This window comes from Ostrea edulis, chromosome 5 (genome assembly GCF_947568905.1).
Source record: "Ostrea edulis chromosome 5, xbOstEdul1.1, whole genome shotgun sequence".
NCBI classification, from domain to species: domain Eukaryota; kingdom Metazoa; phylum Mollusca; class Bivalvia; order Ostreida; family Ostreidae; genus Ostrea; species Ostrea edulis.
The window spans coordinates 22,244,739-22,267,210 of NC_079168.1; the positions used below are offsets into that span (position 1 = coordinate 22,244,739).

At 33.9% G+C, this 22,472-nt stretch overlaps 1 protein-coding gene across 1 annotated transcript in view; it reads left to right on the forward strand.

Moving 5' to 3' along the window:
• LOC125648995 (kinesin-like protein KIF26A) overlaps nucleotides 1–22,472 on the forward strand; it is a 97,401-nt gene that overhangs the window by 16,837 nt on the left and 58,092 nt on the right. Inside the window, exon 3 of the mRNA XM_056164427.1 lies at nucleotides 8,668–9,270. Coding sequence (XP_056020402.1) covers nucleotides 8,668–9,270 — 603 coding nt within the window. The remainder of the gene's footprint in view (nucleotides 1–8,667; nucleotides 9,271–22,472) is intronic.

Genomic DNA, 22,472 nt, shown 5'->3' on the forward strand with positions numbered 1-22,472 from the left:
CATGTGAAGATGCTCTTGTTCAGCTTGTTTTCTCAAATATTTTGACATTGGTGTTGCAGAATGACCTCAGTGAAGTAGTTTTGACATGAATTGCATGGATTTGTGTGGCAATATTAGGTTTGTTGTCAAGTTTTCAAACTACTTCATTTTAATCTTGAGGAAATTTGGGTTAAAATATAGCCTGTTGTAAAGCTAATGGTTTCATATATAATCTGTACATTGTACCCTGACATGTTACGTAAAAGTGAAAAAAATGTTAATAAATGAAATGTGTCTACAAAATAAGTGAAGGAAATGTTTGTAAATGAAATATATGTCTATAAAGAGCATAAGGCAATATTTTTGTAATTGCCATGAATTGTATAATGCAGTAGGTGTTTTTCTCCATTGTAGTGTGTTAACATTTGAACATTTTCTAACTTTTGTGACCAAAATTGGCATAAAAAATTGGTGTGTAGTTTTATTGGGGTAAGGGAAACAAAACTTGTGAATTTATTTGGCTGTTTTACTTACTGCAGAGGCATCAAAGCTCAAAAAGTGATAGTCTTAAAAAAATGTTCATACTTAAAACTGCAAGACATCTTGCAGGGAAACTGTATGCATGGTCATGATGAGCAAGGAGGCCTCTACTGAAATAATTCATTGCCTCTTGGTCAGGGTTTTGGTTCTCTGTACAGTAAAGTTGTCCAGGAGCTGGGGATTTTTCCTGCTGATTCAGATACAAATTTTGGAGTACTGAAACTTTCAGTTAATGACACAAAGAATGCAGTGGACCACAGATACCTGTTTTCTTAGCTCACCTGAGCTTTAGGCTCAAACTTTCATCACCACATTGTTTAGCAAGGTCATTGGATGAAGTCATGGTTACGTGTACCAGGAGGAAAAAGTATTGAATTGTTGTTTAGACAGTAATTCTCAGGCCTGGAAATGATTATTTTTATTCACTGATTACATGGGCTATTAACTTGAATTGTTACTGGTCAGTTGAAAACGTTTGCTGGCCCTTTAGACCAGTGGAATGGCCCAAATTCTATGATTGAATGATAATGAAATATAATCATGATTAATCTCTTGTTTATTCAAACTAGCATCACATGTGGGTTTAAAAAATGTTGTAATCTTGCTACTCTTATCCATGTTTTTCACGTAAACTAAGACAATAGTTATGGTGTCATCTTCATTTTCATCATTTGTGGAAATTTAATTAGTGTCATGGGATTATGCAGTTAGACATAAAGAAAACATGTAGTTGCATGAAGATATTTTTTGGAATACTCAGTTTAAGACAGCTAATGTTCTTAGAAACATTCACGAATTTATTGCCTTACTTTATAGTACAACTTAACAAGAATGAGAAATCAAGAAATAATATCCAATGATATTACAATGGCAGTAATTGTACTATTCATACCACCACATGTACGCCTATTAAAAAGAGAAAGACAGTGAATTAGATATTTTTTAGACTTGCTTCATACTGATTGCTTGCAATCTGTGTATGTTTTGTAAATGTGTTTGAAAATGCTCATTGAAATTACCGTAGTAACTCGTTTGCCAACTGAAAGTTAATGACACCTGCAAAGGTAATCGTGCATGGCCAGGGACGTAATGGAAGTAAAATAATGTGCACACCAAAAAGGGGCAGTGGCGTTCCTCTGGAATCTCATGGGTTTTACTGTTTGTACTGAGCAAATCTAAAAGTAGCTCAAGACTGAGGCAACAAATGCCCATTTTTTAATGATCATTATTTGTCATCAGTTTGTTGCCAGCATCAATGATAAAAAAAATTCACTAATACAGTACATGTATGCATTCTTCAGGTCATCATCGGTTACCCATGGGTGCTTCTTATCGATTCTCTCCATCATCACGATATGATTGGTTACCCTGGGTCATGCATAATTCAAAGAGAACATCAGAAAACCATGGGTTTGAGGAAGTGTATTTGGACTCATTGAACCATGGTTTGCAACAGTGTCGTTTGGGAAAGGAAAGTGTAGGGGTGGGGCAAAAACTACTCAAAATTGACCAGTTATCAAATATCTTCCCTACAACCCAATGTCTGTGAAAAAAAAAAACTAAATGCATAGCTATGTAGAGAATTTCATAATCTTCTAGGTAAAGGTTTAGAATGACTCCAAGGTGGAGCTTACACGTGGCATAATATATGTAAAACATTTAAACAAAATCTTCTTTGATGCTATTGACACTAAATTGAAATGAAATGGATATTATAGAAGGAGCAGGTAGCCCTTTACAAACTTGCAAATTTGATGATCCCAGGGGTAGGGGTTTGGTACCAGAACGGGGCCAAAATGGTCATTGTAGTTGGAAAACAGCTCTTAAGAGCTGTTAAGATGTTTCTCTGTTTTAAACCCTAGATGAAAATTATTGTACCCTTGTAATTCATTGTGAGAGGGGTCGATATTGTAACAAGACTGTGTGTGTGTTTGTGTGTGTGTGTGGGTGAGTATGTGTGCAAGTATGTGTAACACTGAGCTGGTATAGACACAATACAGCTAGGCCACATTTTATGCTCGATCAATTTGATACTTCACATGTTGCTTTTTTATCAAGAGAGGAAGCCTATTGATTTTGAGGTCAAAAGGTCGAAGATCAAGGTCACTATGGGACTCCATAGAAAAAGCTCATACACACCCTACAGGCAACAGTTTTTGCTCAATTGATTTGATACTTCACATGTAACTTTGTTATCAAGAGAGGATGGACCCTATTGATTTTGGAATAAAAAGGTCAAGGTCACTACAGGACTTCATAGAAAAAGGTTGTAGACATTCATTGCGAGGGGATATGCCCCGCCTTATTGGAGTTCATAACGTCTATGTTCCTGCTCGTGCTTTCTCCTCCATACCATGCAGTACATTAAAGGGAGGAGGTTTCATTTGGAGCATTTCCATTTTGGGGAGCTGGAGAGACATTTGTTTTACATCAAACAATCTCTAGTTATTTTGCACCAACTTTTCTACATTGCCTAAAGATTAATCTACTTGTGACCAAATTAGGACAGCTAGAGTTTGTATTTAAGGAGGTACTCTACATCCTCATAATGGCTGACGTTCTTTAAAAACATGATAGAAAATATAAATATCAGCAATATTTTTAGCCGAGTTGCAACGAAGTTAAACTCGGCTATTGGTTTGGTGATGCGGGCGGGCGTCAACAATTGGTTTTTGGATGATAACTCGAAAAGTTTACAATCTAATCAAATGAAACTTTGATATATTGTTGGGTACCAAGTAAGGAAGACCCCTATTAATTTTAGAGAAAAATGGTCAAAGGTCAAGGTCACAGTGACTGAAAATAGAAAGAAAATTTCAGAAAAATTTGGTTTCCGGATGATAACTCAGAAAGTTTAAATCCGAATCGAATGATACTTCAAGATATTGTTATGTACCAGGTAAGGAAGACCCCTATTGATTTTGGAGAAAATAGGTCAAAGGTCAAGGTCACAGTGACCGAAAATAGATTTAAAATTTCAAAAAAATTTGGTTTCAGGAGGATAACTCCAAAACTTTTGATTTGAATCAAATAAAACTTGAATATATTGTTGGATACCAGCAAAGCAAGGCCCCTATTGATTTTGGAGAAAAAGAGTCTAAGGTTAAGGTCACAGTGACCAAAAATAGATTGAAAACTTCAGACAAATATGGTTTCTGGACAGTAACTCGAAAAGTTTAAAACTGAATCAAATGAAACTTGGTTATATTGTTGGATAGCAGGTTAGGAAGACCCCCTATTGATTTTGGAGAAAAAAGGTCAAGGTCACAGTCCTGAAGAAAGATTGAAAATTTTAGAAATATCTGGATTTGCATAACTCTAAAAGTTTAAATCCGAATATTCACAATTATAAATATGCGACATAATTCCTGACTTTACAATGTATCCCATGCAACTCAGCTCATGCACCCCAGGGTGCATATATTTTAAATTTCACCGCCTAGCTGAGTAGCCCAGTAGGTTAGCGTGTCGATTGCTGAACTGTAGATCATGGGTTCGAGTCCAGCAAGGGTTTTGAATTTTTTTAAATTGCTTTCCACTAAAACTGAATTTTTTGATTAGACAAAGTAGATTTTGAAGTTTTCAATTTCAAAATATTGTTTTACACTAAACCTCCACTTTCCATCCATATCAAATTTCTCTAGTGTAGCATTCCTTCTTAACATGTCAATCATTAAATCGCCATTAGATTAAGTCCCTAGCATGTTAAGACTAGCTATTTTGAACTTTAATACTTATGAGTAATTTGATGATTTTTGTGAGCATGAGTAATTTCAATGCATGTACTCAAAACAATTACTGCAAATATGGAGATGATAATTACAGTCAGTAATAAAAGCAGTTCACACTCTGATGTTTTTGTTACGCAATAATTTTTTTTACATATTTCAAAAACTTCTCTTACAAAAACAATACCATTTTAAACATGTAAATAATGCAAAATATAAGTTACAATATTTTCATTACTCTGAATCTGCACAAAACTTAATATACATGACTGCATTATTTTTGAGAGTGCGACTATGAAAAAAAATTATTGCGTAACAACTTTGATATCGAATATAATCTACAGTAGTCAAGTGGTAAACACACCAGATTGGCAATTCCAGACCACAACAACCCCGGTTCGAATCCTATCTATGCTAAAATATTTTTTTTCTTTTTCTAACATATACATAAAAATATGGTATTAAAATACATCTCTTACATTGTCCATGAATACATTTCATATACAATATGTAATGGATATGTGAAGTTGATTGTGACCCAGGGGAATAAACTGAAACTATATCTCTGTGGAATTATGGCCCTGTATGTTTGTTGCTTACGACCTCGAGGTCTTTCATTTGGATAAGGTCATAGGAGAGAAGCATGAAGTTTTTTTTTCTCTCCCTGTCTTGAGGATTCCCTAGGTCCTAGAGAATGCTAACTGCCTTATTTAGCCACGGAGTGACAGCTGCTGGGACAAATTGATGTAGGATTCAAATGAATCTGTTTATGAAGATCTTTTATGTCTTCATCTTTGAATTGTCACTGTTAATCTTTGAAAGCATGCAGTGCAGTATTTGTATTTTTAGTTAAACGGAGAAATTAAGCTTTTTAAATGATAGTTTTCTCTGATTAGAAATATTATATTAAGCTTATGGATGAGGTCTTAATGATGACTAAACATTACCCTCAACATTATAGTCACAGAAATCGAAAATCTTGTCATGCTAAGTTAGAAAAGGATTGTGGGACATGTATGCAACATTTCAAATCAAAATTTTAAAACAATTATATATGTAATATTCAGATCCACAGACTGAAGATGCAAACTTTTGAAACTTATTAGAAAGAGAGATGTCGTGTTAAAAATCTCCATCATCAGGATCGTTTCAGTTCTGATAAGCACTGATATAGCATAAAAAACAGTGGCAAGGTGGTTGAGGCCTAATTGAGTCCTATCTCAATAGCAGAAGGTATTAAGATATGAAGCAGTGATGCCTTACAGAACCACGATCTGAGATTTGCACGAATGACAGATTCTCATAAAAACACTTCACAAAAATGTTGCTAGACTATCATAGCTGTACTATAAATAAGTGATTTAATTGTGTGTATTTTGAATACTATGCCACATTTAATGTGAAAGTTGCCTTATAATGTTCTCTGTATAATATGAATCCGAGATCTTCCACTCAAGGGAGACAACCCATCTTGAGCATCACATTTCTGGAATCCTCTGGCCTGAATATAATGTTGTTTTTGAGAACATATGTCTGACTGATTTACTGTATTAATGACCCATCATCATGTTCAGTGCCTGGTAGAAGGTGATAAATCGGACATTACGTCCAGGTGCACACGCTGTAAGAGTGACTGCACTCCTTGATTTAAGACACCTCCAACCTCTCCCTCCTCATAAGCAGAAGTTGTAATGAACTTGTCACCTCTCTGACGAGGCTTTCTCTGCTGCAGTGAATCTTTACATACATTTGAGATTTTGAATATGACAGGATGTCGTGTGAGGTAAAAATTTTATATGCTGCTCAAATTTTTGCTTTCTAGCTCTTTTAGTTTTTTTTTCTCTAATGCAATTTGGATACTGGTAGTTATAATCTTGAGGCTTTCCACATTATTTTGATCTGCATTTAGTATATTTTTTGTCCTTTATCCACTTGACGTGGTCTGTTGTTGAATAAGAACTACAAGAAACCATGTGGCGACATGAGCAATCTGTAAATTTTCAGGGGATTGTTGATTCAGATGAGAAGTGTTTCTCCTACTGTTTATATACTGCTCTTGTAGGTAGTGGTGTTAATGTTTTCTTTCAATTGTTTCTTACAATGTTGGAGGAGTTCACTGACATCCCTGCCCACAGCTGTTTCATGAGGAACTTCAGACCTCAGCTGATATTTCTGTCTCTGTCTTATGTCAGAGGCTAAAAGCAACACTGCGGCGAAAATTGGGCCAATACTTATAATAACTGGTAGTGAGAATATTTTAGAATATATGGTAAATTCTTTTTGACAATCATGATCATTTATTCAAAGTAAATTTTAGTTACGTGACTATGTGTGCAATCTTTTAATTATGAGTGACATTTTTACAGGAATCTTGACTTAGAAAAGGCAAAGGAGACAGTATCTGTCAGAGATTATCAGACTTTTTATCAAAATTATTGTATTTATTTACTTGGATATGTATAAACTCTTCTTATCTGATTGCAAAGACACTTTTTGGTAACTTGACACAAAGGAAAGTGAAGAACTTAGAAAGGATTAACGACCCAGTAATTTCTTGTCTTTGGATTTTATTACTGCCTGTTACACTTTATTTTCACTTTGTCTGGCCAAGATCTGAATGATCTCCAAGTAGAATGGTCTTTGTCTAATCTTGGCAATTCCATCCTGGATCTTTCTCATTAGGACTGTCTGTAGAATTCGAAGTGTTTACCTTTTCAAAAGACATATTTTAAACAATTTGGCTTTTATTATGCCTGCTGCCTCTGCAGACATTTTTTTTGCTAAGTAGTAAACTCTTTTTAGACTATTGTCTGAATTTATAATTTTATGGCCCAATTTGTTTATATAGATAAACAATAGAAATTATCTTGATATTTTTTATGTTAAAAAATGACTTGATTTACTGCATGTTATGTTTTCCATATTAAGATCTATTCTTGTAATGAGCGATGTGGTAGGTTTCAAGGAACACATTTCCAAATTAGACAAATTGTGCCAGTTATGAAGACATGCAGAAATTTAAGTATATTTGAAACATTAATGTCATCACTCAGTATGAATCACAAGCAAATTATGATAAGACTAGCTAATTGGCAAATTTCATATCGTGCAAATTATCATAGGCTTCTTTGGGACATTGTTACATTTGCAATTGTATGGTTGTACATGTATAAGGGCTGTCATTGAAGGGGTAACACTGCCTAATGATTTTTTTAATCATTTATGATGCGCTTTATTTTTATATCATTGTCAAGAAGGGTCTTCCGAAATTGATTTTAATTAAGAAAACATTCATCAAATATAGGCTAATTAATGTTGTTTTTTTGTCAAATAAATATTGAAAAAAATAAGAAAAAGTGTATGGGAATTATTTCTTCTCGGACAAATAAAATGTATATAATTTGCTTGCAGGTTTTTGGTAGAAAAATATGTTAATGCTATTGTCTTTCTCTGATAAAAATCAAATATAAGTAACTGGTTTACATTTCTCACTGAATGCCCAGAAAATGTTTTATTTTTGTAATATTTACTATATGCAGGAAAAAAGTCATGATGTCATATGATTGAGATAAGCACATGAAGTTAATCCACCTCACTCACTACATTTACATATGAATTATGTTTCAATTTCTCTTGCATATTAACTGTTGAAATGGTAATGTTGTGATTATAAAGCAAACTTGAAATTCATTGGTAATACAATTCTCTATGCGTGTTATTGATACCTGTATCTTTTATCAATAACAGTTCAAACATTTAAGTTGCTACTCTGAAGACTTCACCCTATGCATGTATTCACATACATTCTATACATATACCAGCCGTGTCAATGTGTTCAAGAAATCACTTTGGATGTTGCGGTTTATTTTCGACTTTATTACAGAATAAACCTCGGAGGTTTCGTGTTTTTGTACTGTTTTTCACTCCTTGTGGATTTGAGATTTAGTGGGCATTAAGATAAAGCGAAAAAAGCTGTTGGAATCCAGTTAAAAAATACAATATTCCGGCCACATTAAGCGGTCATATGCTGGCAGGCTTAGGTGTGTAATGAGAAATCCAGGGAGAGGTTTAAGAAATGCTGAGATTGTTTACTGCATTTGCTGATGGAAAAGTGAAAATTGAATTTTTTTTATCTACCAGGCATATTCTTAAATGAAAATGTTTTTGAAATGAAATTATTAAATGAAAAATAAATTTTCAATTGATGCACTTGGGTTTTCTCATATTGAAATGTTTGGCTTTTGAAGCATGGTGGCACTTTTTCAATGTTAGTTTAATTTAATGTTGATCAGCATTTTTTTGCCTAACATATGTTTTATTTCTTGGGAAGTTAGACCTTCATTAATTTGAAATGTGAATTGATGTGTATCCAAGTGCTTTCGACATGGTTTTCAATGGTGTGTAACATTTTATCTTACAGAATGAAGGCAGATTCTGTACAGACAATGTCTCTGTGAAGGCTGCCGTGTGCATGTTTGGTGGTGAGGCCAAAATAAGAAAACTGCCAACACCAGACAGGACATTGAAGAAGGATGTGGAAAGAGCAACTTCTCCACTCACAGAGAGAAAAGACAACACAAACCAGAAAATGGATATATTAAACGGAATGGACGACCAGGACAGAGCGAATGATAGGGGTTATACAATCAGAGGAACCATATCACCTCTGCCAGGAATTCATGAAAGTCATAAAGACAAAGGAACTGAAAGTAAGATCTCTTTTGTTTTTGGTCGACCTTTATCTCCAGAGAGTAGGTGTAAGTCGCCTCCCTATGACAATGAAGTTCCAGCAGTCAGTCACAAAAATCCTGCTCCTGGAAGATACAGAGGTCGGCATGGTAAGCCACCACTATATGTACCTCCTAGCAAGTCAGCTAAAGTGCCTTACCTAGCCATTGTAGGGATGAACGGGAGCCAGGGACGACAGTGTTGTGACCAGTGTGTGGCCTGTCTAGTGGATCTGAAGCAACAAGCCCTTCACCTGATGAACACAGAGGATGCCCATAGGAAGACCATGTCTAAGGTAAGGACTGTATTAGTGTGTACTAATGTACCTTTGTAGTCCAGTTTATTCTTAACATTTCTGTGCAAAGTCTTGTTAGCAAAGTTACAAACAATCAAATTTATTTGTGGATGAGTGGACAAGCTGTTTATAAACCTGAAAGCAATGTGTTCCCCCATCAGAAGTAAAGTAGGATACATGGTTAGTTTTGATGTGAAGTAGACTCCTAGAATTTTATAGCTCAGTACATCCAAGGTCAAGGTCATTTCACCAAGAATGGATTAATTGTTTGGAATTTGGATGATGTCCTTTGGTTTGATTGCACCAAAACTTAATGTATATCATGTTATCGTATGAGGAAATTTTAGGCCAATAAATTCAATCATTTTGACCAATACGTACAGAGTGGTTGCTTTACAGATGATAACTTTGAAGATTTTACACCTTATTTGAAGGCAATCTTTTAAAAATGTATGGTAACCTGCATGTTTCATGTGAGAAAGATTATTCTGTTTTGTGGGCCTCTTGTTTGAGGGTGTAAGGGACGGACGTAGGGGTCATTGCATGGTAGTCAATGTCTCTTACTTAAAGTAGTAGACTTTGATTTCAGGAAATGGTGATTTTTGACAAATATGTTTTAGCAAATTTAAACAAAACTGATAAGTATAATAAGTAGATGTTTGCATTTTCCTAAATGGCCTAATGTTTAGGGGGATACTACAAGAAAAACACTAGAATTGAATTTATCAAATACTTCATCTCTGGTTGAAGCAAATACTTGGATATTAATATTTCATTAACTTCCAGTCTTGCATGTATTAATTTGAAATGCATCAGCAGTTATTGTGTTTAAATGGCTTCCTTGCTCCAACTTCCCATCGTAATTAAACACATTGGTCTAATTGTTAGTTTCTGAAAGGCTTTGTAAAGTCACACGTCCACCGCTACTGTCTTATTTACTTTTTAAAGAAACCTGCAGATTTTGTGAGCTGAATGTACTCTATTCTTTTGTTACTTATCTAACTTTTTGATTTGTCCCTGATCTCATCCATTATTCATGTTGTCATCTGTTGCTAACTGACACTGATTTATGAATTATATCTTTAATATCTAATTATTGCCAAAGTTTCAAAGCGAAATTAAAGAACTGGTGACATACGATGGATGAAAATGCTTGAAAAAGATATAATTAATTTGCTAATCCCAATGGCTGTAACACACTGTTTCCAATGACTTTGTATGGTAACCGTAGCATGTTTACTGTTACTAGAAACAGTATTTTGTGGTCATTGATATACCATTTCCCAGTGATTCTAAATGATACCTTGCTAATGTCATCTGATGCTTTGTGAAATTTCGTAAAGATTGTAATTGTGTTGTATTTATAGCTGACTGTTTCCTTTGACTCTATTGTTTTACTTGCTATTTCCAGTTTCTGGTAACTGATTTGCTATTTGCAGTAATTCTATGTGATTAGTAACTATTTCTAATGACTCTCTGAATGGTAACTAACTTGTGGTATCTATGGTAAAAAACTTGTTTTAAGTTACTCTATATATATGGAAGGGCTGCAATGGGTACTCAAAATAACCGAAAACCGTGGGGCGTGTTGTTTGGGTTGGGTTCGGTTCCATTTTTCTGGATTTCGGTTCAGTTTTTAATGATAGAATCCATTTAAACAACATATGGCATCAAAGTCTAAAGTGTGGCTTGATTTATTCAATTATTGTTAAATCATGGCCTCGTGGACAAAACAATTACAATATGTAAGATATGTCAGACACATTTAAAATACCCATCATGATCAATATCATCATGTATATCGAAAGCATGGAATGGAAACAAGTCAAAGTGGCAATGCTATTTCTAGTATGGACGTCAAGTCTAAACCAGAGTCCAAGTCCGCGAGTAATTATTGTAACAAAAGACAAAGTGTTTAAATATGATTTTAACAAGATCCAAACCAAAATACCCAAAACCAAATTAAAAATCCTGAACTAACCCAACCTGAAATTTTTTTTGGAACCGGGACAATTATATGGTAATTGATCTGCTACCGTAGGCATGGTAACAAACTGACTATTTTCAGTGGTCTATGTATGGTAGCAGCAAACTTTTATTTCTAATAGATGTCATATGTAGTAACAGGTGCTTTGTTGTGTATTGTGTGTGTTGTTTGTACAACATTTATGGTAAAATTTTGTTATGGCCAGGTGAGAAAAGGGGGCATTTCTATGATGAATTGTGTGACATGTTACATGAATGCACTCGATGACTTCACACCTGATCAAGTCTAATGTCCGAACCATTGTTCTGAATGTGTCGTTAACTTTTGGGAATTAATAACTGGCAATAATTTTATGGTGTATTTTACTGCCAAATCTGTTTTGAACACCTGCAGTGTCCATTATGAAAATGTCCATGTATATAATAGAAATACTTTAAATACATATTATATATCGTGTAATTTCAAAATCGATTTAAAATTCCAGGAGTATTGTTAGTTTTCGGGATACTAGTGGTATATACATTTGCGACACAATCGTTATGGGCTGCTGTATTTTAACGTCTCTCAGTACAGTTGGTTCTGGATCTGTACAGAGAATTTTAAATTGACTACTAAATAAAGCTAGGAACAAAGTCATAAAACCTCCAAAGATGACCCAGGAGGATCAATGTGGTCAGTGTATGGACCAACTTAGATGTCTGCCCACTGCAGATAAAAGCTGCAATTTAATTTTGTATGCATTAAAACATGGGACATAACACTTTCTTCATAAAAAAAACGGGAGGATTAAGTTTGTTTGGTCAGAAGAGGCATATTGTATGACAGATGTTAGATTAGATGAAATGGACAGTTTCTTGGTGTTAAAAGTCAGAAGTTGGGCTATTATTTATGAGGTTAGAGTGATATTGATGAAAATTGGTGTGTTTAAGGTGCCTAGGTGATAGCTTCCCCATTGGCAATTTGTCATTATTTAATTAAACACATGTTACTTGTCAAATTTTTCAAGAAAATGTCTAAATTTGAGACTACATAGCATACCTGTTTAAAGTTTATGGTCCTTTTCTTTACGGTTGAGGATATGTAATAGTAAAACGTGAAAATATTTGAAAGCTTGCTAATTAATTTCTTGCATTTATCCAAAAATAAATTACAAAATTCCATAGCACATACCTGAAGAAAGTGTATGAACTTGACATTGTCGAAAAAGTACATTGCATGACTTGTATAAATACCGGATAATGATCTAATTAGGATACCCCTGGTCTCAAAAAAAAAATTTATATTTATGATCAATGAAAATCAGAATGATTGAATTATATTTAAAAGTACATATATATATATATATATATATGTATTCAATAGTAAAGATTTATTTAATGTTGCTATATGTACATGAAGGCCAAAGTATTTTTTTTAGTGTTAACAAACTTCTGAGGATGGTGTAACTGATTTATTAAATTCCAATGTCCTATTTAAAGATGGATCTGATGTCTAGCTGTATTGAGTATCACAAGTGTACAAGTAAGAAATCTGTTTGATGTGCTTTTTTCAGCTCTTGTTAATTATAACTGTGATGCCCATTAAAATTGGCTTCTGTACATCAGAATTTCTTTTGGCTATTCCTACAGAGTAACCCAATGCCATAAAAACCTTTTGGGATAGTTGTGTAAATGGACTCTACTTGACAAGTCGCTGCACATTTCATTCCCAGAAATCATTGTTAATCAATTTTCCATCTTACATTGAGGGGACAATAAATGTCGGTTGGTGTATGGTTTGATTGGTATCATCTTCAGTTGGATCCAAGGGCCCCTATGTAAAAATTAAGATGGAGAAAGCAGTGAGAAATCTTTTACCAGTGACTCACCCAGGGTCACAATTAAGATACACTTTTTGCTCAGCCAAGCTGAACTAATTCCATCCATAATATTTTTAAAGACATTATCTGATGTTCATCATTGGAACGAAAAGAGACTCATGGATGACCATAACAGAATTGGTTTAAGCTTGAGAGATTCTGTGGTTCATAAAGAGATGTAGAGAATTGGAATTTGTCAGAAATGATATTAGGAATGTTAGCAATATGAAAGCTGTTTTCCTGAGAGAATATTGGAACTCGTCACTATGACATATATTATGATTATATGGCAACTTCTGATTTGTTTTTTCCGGATGGTCATAATCTTTATCCCAACTGTAAAAATATTTCTTGGGTAATCCCAAGGTATGGCCATTTGCAACAAAGCTTGAAATTAACTTTATTTAAAATCTGGAAGGATTTGAAGGAAACTTCTAAGGGTCTAGTTCTTTTGGATGTTTGTTTTCTATCTGTCTGTGTTGTGTTTTTATGATCTATCTTATCTTTGTGATTAGCGTTCTGCCAACAGATTCATGGAGCATGGAAAAACAAGCTTATCTTTCCATTCTATGCATTTGTGAATTCTACAATCTGCATTTACATTCAAATTTCTTTTGAAAAATTGTATAAATTGACTTATCAGACTGGTATATCTTGATTCAGCAGGTGAAATGTAAATACCACTGGGAAATGCAAACATTGTCACTTTCCAAAAATAAGAGAGTGAGAGGGACATCATGTTTTATGCCCCTCCATGAATATGGTCGGGGCATATAGTGTTTGCGACGTCTGTTTTTGTCCTTCTGCTCGTCCGTCTGTCCTTCCGTCCTTCTGTCTGTCCTTCTATCACACACACTTTGCGTTTAGCTTGGTTTTAAAGAAACTATTCAAGATATTTTTCTATCAAATCTTAAATGCTGATGCAGATTGGTGACATCTATTCAACTGCATCATTATTTTTTGACCGTGACATTTCGTTTGACCATGACCTCACTTTTCCCGATTTGGTGTTTTTTACTCAGGTTCAAAGCAACTATTGACAATATTTTTTATGAAAAACCTTACACGGATATGTATTTAGTGGTAGCTATTCAATTGTGGCATTATTTTCTGACCTTGACCTTTCCTGTGATCCCCCCCCCATCCAGGATCAAGTTTCTTATAATTTGTATATTGCATAAAGAATATATGTGAATAAAAGATGGGAATCCAGGTATTTTCTGATTTTTCACTTGCATATTTTTATGTTTTGATTTGTATGAAATAATTTTCTCAAAAAGAATTAAATTTGAATGAGTCTTATTGATTATATAGTTAGAATATTCTTTGCAAATTGTTTAATAATCAAGTAAAAGAATAATGAAAGCTTGAAGGAAAATGGGTGTTTTGTTAGAAATTTATTCAAAAGTAACAATTGCTACATTATAATTGTAGATAATTATCTAGTTTTAAGAAATATGATACTTTTAACTAAGTAAAACAATGGATGCAATGTATTCACATGCATTGTACAGAGCTCAGTTTTCAAAGAACAAAGTTTCAGTTCCCAGAAGGAATACCCAATGAGTATAGTTCCATTTCCAGTATCAAAGAATGATATCGGGAAACCAGATCATAGTTTGCATCAGTAACTATAATTATAGATCTATGGCAACAATCATTGACTAGGCACTATTGTCTTATAACATGCAATTTTTATGAGCTTCTGTTGGTGATACTGAATGTGTTTCCAAAATTGTATTTTGAGTTTGAATAAGGGTGTAATGAAATCACTCTAAAATTGTGATTTATGAGAGGGAACATTTCTCATTCCTGGCTGACATTTATTGGGGGGGCTGGGAAGAAGATGCTGAGATCCCGACTTGTAAGGATATGATCTACAGTCACCCATCACCGTGATTCAATTTTCTCCCTAACTAATGTACTCTTCTGTTTATTACAAGCAATCTCCAAGATAGATGGACATCATATGATATCTTCACTAGCCGTCTAGAAATAAACTGGTGCCCTCTTTTTTGTCAGTGGAAAATCAGCTCAACAATTTAATAGTTCTAGTGACAGCAGTTAAGCCCTCTGATGTCTTCCACGCTCAACATGTGTTATACAGTCTTTGATTATCAAGTAGTCAATATCTGTTGTTTATCAATTTTTGATCATTGAGTTTAGTTGCTTGTCAACAAGATGATTTGAAGTAATCAAGGAAAATAACAATTTTTGAATACATGTCCAGAAGGAAGACCATATCAGTTTTAGAATGGGAGAAACTATAGCTGCTTTTGAAGTGTTACACGGGGAAAGAAAACAAGAAAGAGCTTCGTTATTGATTGGGACTAGAACCTGATTAAGACTTTATTGATACATTTCCCAGGTGGTACATATTGTATGTAACAATAATAGATATATATATTTCATTTTATTGTATACGAGGTCCATGGGATGAAACCAGATCAGACTTGCTGATTTCTGTTTTGATGAGAATGAGTTCATGTCATGAACCTTGTGTTAAAAAAATCTGCTTAGATTGTCCAGCAAAACAGATAACCCAGATATCTATTTAAATTTGTGACACATAACAGATGATGTAGAGAAGAAAGTTTTGTTTTTGTTCAAGAACAGAAAATTTCTGTTTTAATGGAATAAGGAATTGCTAAGATTATGTCTAGATTATTTTTTGGGATAGACTGCCGATGGTGTTTTTATCTCACGATGGTGCCAGATTGTCCCATATTCACAAAAAACAAGCAGGTCTTTTGCAATCAATGCCAATTAAAGATTGCCTTTTCTCGAACTGATCAAGAAGTAAAGAGTAAATGAACATCTTAATGCTCTCTAATTGATGCTTAGCATAGCCATGGGCTTACTTAGCATTTTCAGATTTTTCACCTCGAAAATGCATCTTTTATGCATATCAGTTGAATGCAGGGGACCTTTTTCTCACTGATTATTGGGACTGATCCTGAGCATTTTAAATACACAAGATACTACATTGTACAATGACAGTTTGATGCCAATTATATGATGGAGACTTAACGGCGTTTTAGTACCTTTATTATTTTAGATCTGCAAGGCATTGCATAATATTTTTGTTTCATTAATGGAAATCTAAGTGTGCAAAGCTTTAATGATTTTGCATTATTCATGAATTTATGGTTTAAAAAAATCATAAAATGCCATGATGTTGAAAATTGTGTGCCAGATATTGATAAATTGTACCATTTTCCTGATGACACAAAGAAATCTTTTCACAGGTTCACTTAGAAAATATTCTCCAAGCAACTTGTTGACTGGGAAACTCTGTACACCAGTCATATAGAGCTTAGTTCAGGGATTTGAGTAAATGGAGTCTGGAGTTTTCTGGGAGAGTACCCACTGAGTTTGGGGATCATAATTAAGCCCTTATTCTGATGGATCTGGGAGGCAGTTTGTGGACTCTTTAATGAGATAATCCATATGTGATGGTTTGAGAATAAAATATTTTTTGGAGATTATATGCTATTCTGCCATGTGAAGTTTTAGGTATAAGTATGTAGACTGGAGAATAATGAATTTTTGGAAAATGAATTTTTTTTGAAAGTGTACTAGATATATAAAGGAATGATGGTTAACTTTACAGTTTCAAATAATAAAAAAAAATCATGAATCTGACTCATTATTTTAGTCATAAATTTTTGTAAAAGAAAACGGAAGGTCACATGTCAAGTGCAAAGCCATCTGTAAAATTTTTCTTTTTAATAAAGAATTTTGAAATTCACACAAACCGACAGCAGATTATAAAATAATAAATGAGTATACTGAACACACTTCCAGGTGTTGAAATACAGATGTCTTTGTACATGGTAATGGTTGACCTGTACAATGTTTTTATAACTGATACATTCTTCTTAATAGGATCTGTATGTTCTTTGTCATGATATGCATGTACATTGAACAATGTATTAACAGTGAAAACTACTTAATTAATCTACAATTGAACTCGCAATATGCATTAGTATATATATGTGAAGGTAATCAAGCATTACAGTGAACATAAAATGTATATATCTGTCTATTAGGTAATAACCTGAGCTGGATTACTAAAATGTCCCACAATTAAAGGTCTGTATTTCTGGGGATATTGAAGACATATTGGTTTTGATCTGTCCCTCTTCGCCTGTCCACAACTTTAACCTTGCTTGTAACTTTTAAACTAGACAAGGTCAAGACTTCATACTTGGTAAACTGAGGAGTTATATTCAATTCTAGATGTCACCGCAAAAGGTTAAGGCAAAAGTTGCCACATTTGAACATGGCAACACCAGGGGGCAGTTTGTTTCACAAAGCATTGTTCTTGATGTGATTATTTCTTTTTGGTAACTATGGTATTGAAATGTTATGTATACATTGTAAAATCTCAGGTGGATTCATTGTACTGATAACTTTGTAATGCTTGTATTGCAGAATTTCATACTTAATTCATAGCTTGTTCCCAGATTATCCTTAACCAAGGTCATCAAAGAAAGTCAAGGTCATGGGGATTGAAGAAGGTGTGGAAAATTGGGCCATGTATCTAAAAACAGTTATATGTCCAATGATGTATAGCAAATCTAGAAGTTGATACAGCTGCACAAATACACTGCATATATTCTATGTTGATGTACGATACCTGGATACACTAGTGTTTTAGCTCATGCCATGATTGTTGACTTACTACAATATGCAGTGCTTTGTTTATTGAAGTAATGCTATTCCATTTTCACTGGCCATATTCCAGGTCACACATTAATGTACAATAACAGTAGTTATCTGAGTATAGTACAGGTCAGACATTTTAATGTACAATAACAGTAATTATCTGAGTATAGTACAGGTCAGACATTAATGTACAATAACAATAGTTACCCGAGTACAGTACAGGTCAGACATTAATGTACAATAACAATAGTTACCCGAATACAGTACAGGTCAGACATTAATGTACAATAACAATAGTTACCAGAGTACAGTACAGGTCAGACAATGTACAATAACAATAGTTACCCGAGTACAGTACAGTTGGGTATTCCATGGCTCCGATTATCTCCTCACAAGTTTTAGTGGTCAATGATATTAGCAACTTGTCTGTGAATCCAGCTGTGTCTGTTGTGAACAGTAAGTGTTTCAGGTGGGAAGTAGTAGATGCACACTGACAGAAGTTAGAGGTCAAGGTCATTGCCGGTAAATGGTTCTGCTTTGTAGTTCTTGTTAGAATATAACTTACGAGGTTTTTTTAAAGTAGTTTTTTTGGTATGAATTCATTGTCACTTATGTTATGTCATGTTGTGAACTTTGTGACAATGAGTAATGGAAATTGGATGAGCATTGTGTTGTAAAACTCGAGAGGTTAATTGCGATGGCATTAATGAAATTGGATGACAAGTTATTATAATATTATTTACATTTGATATTTGACCTATTAATGGATCAGTATATATGCATATATATATGAATGTATATAATATGCATTCAATTTTTGTAATCTTGTCATAGACATAGCATATTATGGCATGGTATAGCGCATCTGTTTAACTGTCATGATGTGGGGCACATAAAAACAGCACTTGTAGACAAAGATGCATCAAACTTGATACACATATTCCCAATCATTTGAGGGAGGAACCTATTCTTTTTTCAAGGTCAAGGTCAAACGTACATGTGTATACAGGCACAATACAAGATAAAAATGGTACTATAATGTAATAAAGGCAAGGATAATCAAACCTAATACATATGGCAAGAGAAAGATGCCTGTTATTTCTCAAGGTCGTGTGTTAATGGGTAATCATAAAGGAAAAAAGTCCTAATAAGGTGACAATCATCAGGCATGGTGTACATGTTCAGTGATACTGTTGCTTCTCAAGTTAAGTCTTTCTTCAGTTTGATATTTAACTATCATCTTAGAATTCCAAGCTGAGAATTTGTGATGATAGATGTTTCATTTAGTGGATGCACTCAGTATGCTATTTGATTTTTAAGTCCAGACAGAAATTTGAAAATGCGGTTAATCAAAATACCTTGCATGAGATTGAAATAAGGAAAGTGATGTAATTTGTGGTGACCCTTCTAGGGAATGGTTTATTTTCTTATAGTGTGCCTGTGCATGTGTTTTGAGCAATTAAACTCCCAGAATGTGGTTGACTTGGAAAGAAGAAATTAAAGATTGGTGGGGGAGCTACGGAATGTTAATTGTTATTTGTGCTGAATGTAATGATTTCCATGTATTTTCTGCTGGACTAGAGTTCACAAAGATGAGCCACATTAGGTCCAAAATCAATTTGACTTGCGAAAAATCTGCACGAGTTATTGGGTCCTCTGGTACCATTTCAATGTTTATTTGAAAAAAATAATATTGTTCATATTCATAAACAAAATTAACATGGGGAAGAATATGTGTATTTATGAGAAAATTTATGAAATGAAGCAGTTAGGAAAATGAGAAGGGAAAGATTTATAGGGGATTTTGATTATTTCTGAGAGGGAAGGCCGATTCAAGACTAACCATAACTTTGAAGAATTGCCTTGTTGGTGTGATAGGTTGGTTATTAATGTACGCAGAAATCAAGCAGTAACATTTTATCTTCAGAATCCTGACTGCTTTCCTTTCTAACAATTTGTAGAGAGGATACTGCAGCAATTTCTGTTGTGATTAGCTATCAAAGTGTGTTATGTAGAAGTATGTACTAAACACCATTGTGATAAGCACAACTGTTTATATTATGAAGCAAGGGAAATGAGATTTTATTTTGGATTCCAGAACATTTTGTTTAATAGTTTTTGATAAACAAAAGATTGAAATCTTGATTCAACTGCGAAATTTGGCATCAAATATTTTTTCAATTTTTGAAACGTGAAGATTGAGCATCTAGAGAATGTAGTCGTTCTTATTACGATTTCAATATGAGTCAGAATGATAATGACTGGTAAAAGCAAAGAGATCAATGGGATAAATATGTCCTAATAGTGTGAACTTGTTTAGATTTACAAACAGGTGTGGAAGATGCTCATGTCTAATAAGAGATCTTCATTGAATCATCAGAATCGGTTACTTTGAACTCGGAACATGACCTTTGTGATCTCACCGATAGAGTGCTAGGTACTCTGGGAACTTTTTGGGCACGATATGGTTTACTCATCAAAAGGTATATGCATTTGAAAGCAACAGAAGCAATATTTAAACATCCTTAAAGCAGTGAAATGATCACAAAATTTTCAATTTTGCACACTAATCATGCAACCACTAGGAGCTGCAAAGTCCTGTCAAGGTCAGATTGGGATTACAACGGGCAAAAAAGTTCAACAGAGGGTTAATTTAGGTTACCTCCCTTCCTGGACTGGGTATGTTTACCTGTGATCTACCTGTGTGTATTGAGATCTTCTGTCATTTCCTATGTTTATATACATCTACACATCAAAAGAAAGTTTAAGAACATACATACCCATCATGTTAAACAACCAAATTCTGGGATGGCCGGTTTGTAAATGTCCTTGGTCTTATCAGATGTGTTGTCTACTTTTCAGTTAAATTTTTTCCCTTTGCAATAGAAATTTTCAGTGTTTGCTATTTTCGTTCTTATTTATTATTGTTTGGGTGCTGAGAGCAGAAGTGAGAGTTACAGCTCTACTGCATGAGATCTAGAAAGAGGAAAAAAAAGCTTTGCTAACTTTAAGATTCCTTATAGTAGTAAAGGTATGATTTCCAAGAATGTGAATTTATGACCACTGCTACCTTTTAACTAGGGCAATCTGCCTTCAAGATTTGAAGAATTCACATGTTATTTTTACGTTATCTATTAAAACTCTTGACTTATTTTCTTGAGTATACTGTACTGATATTCATGTATAAGATACAAGTGTGTTATAGAAGGATGGAATTTTTTTGGATGTCACAAATGTTGCTACATTTCAGACAATACATAATATATATAGACCAAGTCTCGGTCAATGTTATAAAATTATAATATCTCGCAGTACTTCGGGTAGCTGTCATGTGATCTTTTATATTATGTTACTTCATACGTGTAACAGATCTTCGTAGATGTTTAATAATATATGATACTTTTATGAAAGCTTTTTTTGCCTGTTCATTTCTCATATTTTGTCCCATTAATTGTTTTTTTTTTTTTTTTTTTGGTTTGTCACAGACAATAGCAAAACTTTATCAGGGGATAGTCTTTCATCAGTGTTATTTATTGGAGTTCAGAAGCTGGACATGAACTGGGGTCTAAATACAGATTTATTTAAACTTGAGTTCTCCAGACTTGTAATTAAGCAGATGGCATGATTGCATAATTCATTTTTTCTCATCTCGTGAGAAGATGGATACATTCTAGTGAACACGGTTTCCCAACATAGCATTAATAAATTGAATTGTATTGTGATTTAAGGCTCTTTGAAACAGTCCTAGGTGCTTCCATCCTTCCTGATTTAATGGTGACAATTTTCCCATTTTGTTTTTTCATCCTGACAACATTGTGCTCATTAAAAGAGAGGGCATTAAGACATTACATTCAAGATTCTGAAGTTAATTAATTACAGAACATTGATTAATAGCATAGAATTAGAGAAGAAACTGGAATTATTATAATTTGTGGGGACTCAATTTTCATGGATTTCATATGAATATAGTTCTATCCCATGAATTTAAAATCTCAACAAAATAAACAATTTATATATACAAACCATGCATGTAAATCTCAAGGTTTAAGAAATGAATTTCATTTTTGAAAATGCATGAGGATGTCAAGTGCATCAGCATTCATGAAAAGTATACCAGCGTGAAGTGTTGCTGTTCATGCCCTCATGCATTTTCAAAAATGAAATTTATTTCTTATATTTATATTCTACTTTCATTTCTGTTGGACCTCTCAGCTGTTAAAATATGCATACTATATCACGATTCATAAGCATGTTCACAATTAACATTGCATTCATGAGGAAATGGCTATCATGACAATTTGTAAAGGTATCAATGGCAAAAATACTGGAAATGTAAATATTGGAATATGGTATCATGGTCAAAATTTTCATGATTTGGTTCATGATTATGAAGTAGACTAGCTGTCAAGTTCTCTGGCTTGAACACATACATCGGTATGATAAATGATTCAATCTGTTTATGTTTATTTCTTCTAGAGTTTGAACCTTTTTCAGTAGCATGCAACCACATTGTTTTAAGCCTATAAACCTCTTAACCATCAGGGTCCAATTGACAAAACAGAAAGCAAACAATGGGATGTATGAAATTCGGTATAGCTTATTGTTAGCTGCATGTGTAATAGCAGATTGTTGTAGTGGTTCTGAGTTTGTTACATGGGCAGTTGTTAATTTTGAAGTTTGGACAGT